Source organism: Octopus bimaculoides, chromosome 6 (genome assembly GCF_001194135.2).
Source record: "Octopus bimaculoides isolate UCB-OBI-ISO-001 chromosome 6, ASM119413v2, whole genome shotgun sequence".
Taxonomy (NCBI): Eukaryota; Metazoa; Mollusca; class Cephalopoda; order Octopoda; family Octopodidae; genus Octopus; species Octopus bimaculoides.
In genome coordinates this window covers 10,177,923-10,185,299 of record NC_068986.1, presented here as the reverse complement: position 1 = coordinate 10,185,299, position 7,377 = coordinate 10,177,923, and the positions used below count along the sequence as shown (strand labels likewise).

General features: G+C 40.9%; 1 protein-coding gene across 1 annotated transcript in view; it reads right to left on the bottom strand.

Annotated features, from left to right (window-relative positions):
* Positions 1–2,554: 2,554 nt before the first annotated feature.
* The window catches only part of LOC128248097 (uncharacterized), a 119,781-nt gene continuing 114,958 nt past the window's right edge, over positions 2,555–7,377 (bottom strand). The window contains exons 3-4 of the mRNA XM_052968607.1: positions 6,345–6,394; positions 2,555–3,869 (exon numbers count right to left, since the gene is read on the bottom strand). Coding sequence (XP_052824567.1) covers positions 3,384–3,869; positions 6,345–6,394 — 536 coding nt within the window. The 3' untranslated portion in view covers positions 2,555–3,383. The remainder of the gene's footprint in view (positions 3,870–6,344; positions 6,395–7,377) is intronic.

Sequence of the window (7,377 nt, the reverse complement as noted above, 5' to 3'; positions counted from 1 at the left end):
TCTCTCTCCCCCTCTCTCGTCTCATAGGCAAAGAATGTCCTTCAAAATTACACTCTAGCTCTAATAACCATTTAGATTACAGCAGCTGGAAAGGGGTATTGGACACCCTGTCCCACAAATAGATGGATACACACACACACACAAACACAAACACACACACATACACACACACCACACAACTAAAATCACTTCCACCATCACAACCAACACACCAATCAATACAACCTTCACCACCACCACCACCTTTGCTACCATCACCACCTCCACCACCTCTGCCACCATTACCACAACAAACTACTGACAGAGCCTCTACATGATCACTTGACCTGCTAGCTAGAAATAGTAGCCAAATCTCCCTCATATTACAGCCTCTGTCTTAAAAGGCAGAAAGAAACAATGGATAATGCGATTGTGGATAGACATAGTTTGTAAAATAAAGAATATGACAGGATGGCCACAGATGGACTGACTATCTTCAGAGATCAGAGTCACCCTGGCACAGAACAGCAACAACAGTAGGAAGCTCCTACTTGGTCACTCAATGTGACAGAAATAGCAGCCAAATCTCCCTTAAATCACAGCCTACTACCTTAAATAAGGAAAGGACACAGAAAGTCCTAAAGAGGTATGATGGGCATGGGTGGAATGCACATGATCACATGACTGATCACAATTAAACAACAACACCATTAGCTTTACTGATATCCTTCCATTGAAGCATAAACGCGAATTTAGGAATCATATTTTCCCCCATTACATAACTGGTACTTTATTTTGTTGTTCAACCTCAGACGAAAATGAGAACACTGGAAGGATTTCAACTCAGAATATAAAGAAATCTAACTAAATACCACAAGGTATCTAAGTTTGTTCTCCCTCACATCTTGCCCTTTTGTTTCTCCCCCACCCCCCGCCCTGAACTCACCTGTTGCAATCATAGTTTGCTAGTCACCAACCAGGTAACTCTCACTAGTTTGCTCCCATCAGGGCCAGACAGAAGCTAAACAAGCTACAACTTAGGGACCAACAATCCACAGGAACCCAACAATACTGAAATAGTTTTAAATTACCTTTTTTACACAGAACATCTTTGTTTAAGACAGGTTCTCAAAGTTGGCACTACCGCTCCCCAGTGGGCATTGAGAGGGTCCAGGTGGCCGTTGGTGCCTAAGGGGGCAACAGGGAAGGGGCAGTAGAGAAAGAAGAGGCGTTGAGAGGAAGGCAGTGGATTAGGGGACGCTATGAATTTATTATAATATTATTATAGTATTGTGTGGAGGCGCAATGGCCCAGTGGTTAGAGTAGCGGACTCGCGGTCATAGGATTGCGGTTTTGATTCCCAGACTGGGCGTTGTGAGTGTTTATTGAGCGAAAACACCTAAAGCTCCACGAGGCTCCAGCAGGGGATGGTGGCGAACCCTGCTGTACTCTTCCACCACAACTTTCTCTCACTCTTACTTCCTGTTTCTGTTGTGCCTGTAATTCAAAGGGTCAGCCTTGTCACACTGTGTCACGCTGAATATCCTCGAGAACTACGTTAAGGGTATATGTGTCTGTGGAGTGTTCAGCCACTTGCACGTTAATTGCATGAGCAGGCTGTTCCGTTGATCAGATCAACTGGAACCCTCGACGTCGTAAGCGACGGAGTGCCAACAACAACATAGTATTGTATACAAATTATATGATATTAAATATCAAATGATTCATAGTATATATATAAATTAGTAAAATATAAAATATTTATTTTTACATAAAAACAGGGGTGGGAGCGCTGGGGGTATTATGCGGCCCAAGAAGTTTGAGGACCTCTGGTTTAAAAGCTTTATAAAAGCTTAGAGCTTCATCAAGTCTGTCTAGCTTCCACTCACACATTTGCTGATTTTTGATCACACTCAATCACATATTTACCTCAAACCCTCATCAGAAAAAAAAAACTACAATAACCAACACACACACACACACAATCAATATATGTGCAAAGAATTATAGCAGTGTTCAATAATCTATAGCAACTTCCACAATCAATAAAATATGTTACAAAATTTTCAGTACTCATCTTATGTTGCCACCCAAACTCCTGTCTCATGGTTAATTTTCATGTAATCAATATCAACAACAGACAATAATATAGTGAAGAAGCATCTAGGTTGGTGCTTGACCAGCTGCAATGCATTAGTCATAATTCTCTCTCTCTCTCTCTCAACTCTTAATCATTCTTTAATCTTTCTGTTCTCGTATTTCTGTTGAAATACTTTGCTGTTCATAATTTACATTATTTATATTTGACGGATATTTGTCCTCATCTTGTTTGTTGTTAATACAACGTTTCGGCTGATATACCCTCCAGCCTTCATCAGGTGTCTTGGGGAAATTTCGAACCTGGGGTCTCATTCCTAAGGTATTTTTCAATGTTGTTGTTATCATCATCATCATCATCATCATCATCATCATCATCATCATCGTCATCGTCATCATCGTCATCATCGTCATCATCATCATCATCATCGTCATCATCGTCATCATCATCATCATCATCATTATTATTATTATTATTATTATTCAGGTCATTGCCTGGAATCGAACTCGGAATCTTGGAGTTAGTAGCCCACACTCTTAACCCCAAGAAAAATACCTTAGGAATGAGACCCCAGGTTTGAAATTTCCCCAAGACACCTGATGAAGGCTGGAGGGTATATCAGCTGAAATGTGTTAACAATAAATATGATGAGGACAAATATCCGTCAAATGTAAATAATGTAAATAGTGTACATAATTCCTCATCTCTTAAATATAGAACTGTACTTTGCTGCTATTCTTTTACATGTTTCAGCCTTGAGGCTGTGGCTATGCTGGAGCACTGCCATTTCAATTAACTTTGAAAATAATAAAGTATTTAGTGAAATAACTTTGTCATTACTAAAGGGGTGACTGGAATATAAATTAGAATGGAATTTTGATGGAAGGTTTTAAATTTGTGTTACTTTAAAAGGGCAATTTTGTATCATAGAACAAAAACGTGGTCTCAGGTGGACTTGGAACCAAAATGGTTCATATAAGGCAAAAATGATTTCCTCTTTCATTCAGTTGACTGACATCACTTTTCCCTTATAAAATCTTTTCCATATTCCAGCTGAGTGGGGGAGAGGGGGAGGCATGTGGCTCAGTGGTTAGGGCATTCGGTTCACAATTGTTAGGTCATGAGTTCAATTCCCGGTGGCACATTGTGGCCTTGAGCAAGACACTTTATTTTACGTTGCTCCAGTCCACTGAGCTGGCAAAAATGAGTAGTACCTGTAATTCCAAGGAGCCGGCCTTGTCACATTCTGTGTCACACAGGAATCTCCCCGAGAACAACGCTAAGGGTGCACATGTCTGTGGAGCGCTCAGCCACTTGCACCGTTAATTTCACGAGGAAGCTGGAATACTCGTTGTTGTAACTGATGGAGTGTCAGTGCATGTGTGTATGAGTGTGTGTGTATGAGTGTGTGTGTATGAGTGTGTGTGTGAGAGAGAGAGAGAGAGAGAGAGAGAGCGACAGAGAGAGAGAGAGACAGAGAGAGAGAGCGACAGAGAGAAGCAAGATAGCAAATGACCTCCTCATAGCCTACCTTGCCACTGTTTTTACGCTTTGCAGGAATTTTGGATTTTTTCCCTTTGCCAGCTGCTGCATTTAGATCCATTTTCAGTTGATGTTTGGAAAGTGTGGTCTGTGAGGGAGAACAGTTATTGGAACCAGCTGATGTTGAAGGCTTGGATGGTGCCAGTATAAAATGCTCAGGCAATGAACTCAACTGTACTCCAGCTGGGCTGTTGATATTTTTGGCATCCATAAGAAGCGGTGCATGTGGCTCTTCATCACTCTTAGCAACCTGCAAAAGCAGAACAAGGAAAGTTGTCTTATTATTGGTTGTTTCGTCTTTATTGTCTACTCTACAGGCTTAGCTGTGTGGTAAGAAGTTTGCTTCCCAATTACATGGTTCCGGGTTCAGTTCCACTGCGTGGCACCTTGGGCAAATGTTTTCCACAATAACCTCAGGCTGACCAAGCCTAGTGAGTGGATTTGGTAGATGGAAACAGAAAGAAGCCCATCTCATTTGTGTGTGTGTGTGTGTGTGTGTGTTTGTGCATGCGTCTTTGTTTCTGTGCTAGACCCCCAACACCACCACCACTTGACAACAATATTGATGTTTGCATCCTCATAACTTAGAGGTTCAGCAGAAGAGACTGATAGAATAAGTACCAGGTTTAAAAGAAAAAGTCCTGGTGTCGATTCATTCAACTAAAATTCTTCAAGGCGGTGCCCCAGTCTAATAACTCAAACAAGTAAAAGATAAAAGAATCAGGATTTTAAGAAATGGTATTCTAATCAAATCCCTTAGCTTTCACCCTTCATTATTTGTCAATAATTCTAATTTGGTAAATGCCATGAAAGGAATTTCTCAAAGACCCACATTAACATCTTCACTTTGAATCCTGATGGAATTTCAACACTTTTATTGCAAGCATGTATTTATATTGCTTTCAAATTCTGATACAAGGCCAGCAATTTTGGGGAAAGGAATAAGTTGATTACATAGACTCCAGTATGCAACTGGTACTTGTTTTCTTGACCCTGAAAGGATGAAAAGCAAAGTCGACCTTGGCAGAGTTTGAACTCAGAACGTAATGACAGACGAAATGTCGCTAGGAATTTTGCCCAGCATACTAATGATTCTGCAGTGGAAGCATATAACAACAACAACAACAACAATAATAATAATAACAACAATAACAATAATAATAATATTGATTTCAAATTTTGGCACAAGGCCAGCAATTTCAAGGGAGGAGGAGTAAGTTAAATCGACCTCAATACACAACTGGTACCTATTTTATCAATCCAACAGGATGAAAGTCAAGCTTGGTGGAATTCGAACTCAGGACTAAAGGACAGACAACACGTTGTTCAGCATTTCATCTGGTGTGCTAATGATTCTGCTTAGCTGACCACCTATGAAGCTAGCAGGGCTCCGCTGGATGCGTAATGTCAGTGTGCACGCACGACAGAATGTAAATGATTTAAGAAGAAAACTGGGTCCAAGAGGCATCAGATGTTGTGCGCAAGAGAGAAGCCTGTGCTGGTTTGGTTATGTGATGTGTATGGATGAGGACAGCTGTGTAAAGAAGTGCCAAGCTCTAACTGTGGAGGGTATCTGTTGAAAGGGTAGATCCAGGATGACGTGATGAGAAAGGATCTTCGGATGAAATGACAAGGGACCAGGAGACATGGCAATTTGCTGGTCTTGATAAGATGTGTGAAACTAAGTAGAATCGCTGTCTTCCATGCATACAGGTTTGTCCTTTCAAGTGGTGGTGCCACTTAAAAAGCACCTAGCACACTGTTAAGCAGTTGGCATTGGGAAGGGCATCCAGCCATAGAAACCATTGAAACAGTTGGAGTCTGGACAGCTCCTTGCTAGCCAGCTCCATGTCAAACCGTCCAACCCATGCTAACATAGAAAGCAGGCATTAAACGATGATGATGATGATGAATGATGTATGAAAGTCAACCAGTCATCTTTCATCATCATCATCATTTAATGTCTTCGAAAGACTGGATGGTTTGATAGGATCCAACAAGCTAGAGGACTGCGTTGAAATCGAATGTCTGCTTTGACATGGTTTCTACAGTTGGACGTCCTTTCTGATGCCAACCAATTTACAGAGTGGAATGGGTGCTTTTTCCATGACAGCAGCACAACTCAGAGGTTGCCAAATGAAAATGTCGCAACTCTGTAAGATATCAATGATCTTCACCATATGAGTGTGGCTAAATAAGAGCTAAGCATCCAGCAGCAGCAGCAGCAGCAGAATCTGGCCCAAGTTTGAATTCCTGATTTGAAATATTTCGTTTCACTGCGCTTTTGAAAGTGTTCAGTAATTGACTGCAAGGGAGATAATTACTTGACAGCAGGGGAAATAATTACTTACCATCAAGGGAGATAATTTTCATGTCTTAAACAAGAAACAAAATTGATGTTCGCGAGGCCCAGTGTTTCAAAATATAACTTACAGAATTTCATAATGTACACGTGAAATAGTCAAATGAGTAAAGTATTATGACTACTTGCTCATGGATAGCCGGTTAAAATTTGTATTTCATGACATTTTAAAGCAGAACATGTTCTTCTACATTATCAGAGTCCAGTTAAACTGTCACGACATTAAGTTTCTGGAGAAATGTTAGAATTAAAAATACTTTTGCCTTTGCAAAGCTAATTCATTATATTGGAGCATGAGGAGATTAATAAGTGTTATATTCCTATAATTTAGCCAATCTTGAAGAATAAAAAAAGCAAACTTACAACATAGCCATTGGATTTCTGTAGTTCAAACTTTCCAACATGAACTGAAGCTAGAAAAGAAAAGAAAATGAACCATTATTATAAATATAAAAGATAACAACGATGTTATAGGGAACAGCAGAAGGGGTCAGCGTTCCTGGCTGTAAGCCAGGAATTCAGGTTTAATTAGTCACTGAGATACAAAGGGCTGAAGGATTGTTGGTTTACTCAAATTTAGCCATTTCCAGCCCATCATAGATCAAGGTAATGTTGAGTGGAAGACCCAAAGAAGACTTAATAAGATAAAAGTTAAAAACCACTAAAGATTAAAGATTAAACACAAATGGGAAGACAGTATGACTAATAAATTATTTGTCTATTATCATCATCATCATCATTTAACATCTGTTTTCCATACAGGCATGGGTTGGACAGTTTGACAGGATCTGGTTGGTAGGTGCTAGGACTGCATTGAGCTCCAGTATTAACTTTGAAATGGTTTCCACAGCTGGATGCTCTTCCTAACACCAACCACTCTACAGTGTGGACTGGGGTGTTATTTGCAGGACATCAGCAGCATTGATGTTTTCATACAACTTAGAAGACTCTGCACACTGAAAGAAGCAAGTTTATGCTTAGAGATGAGAGAAGGGACCAGAGCAGAACAGGTTCCTTTGCAGTAGAGGAGCCACGTGGCTGCTCCCACTTTAGAAGTAAGAGTTGGAGTATTGGGGTGGAGTAGGGGAGATATTGAAATGGCAGTGATGAGATGTCAGGGTGGATCCTCAAAGTATGAGGTGAGTGGAAGTGAGTGGGGACAGAGAAACCCAAGAGTGTGGGTGGATGGAGATTGCAAGAGTGTATGGAAGGGTGAGGGATGAGGAATGGTTGCGGGGAGGGGTGAGTATTATGAATGAAGAACAAGTGTTGAGGGATAAGAAGTGGGGAAGGTTGGGGAGGGGAGATGACAATTGTAGAGATAGGGTAGGGTTGAAGGGTGAATGTAGGGGACAGTGAATAAGGGGTGGGGGAGATCAATGATGCAGGGGGGGGG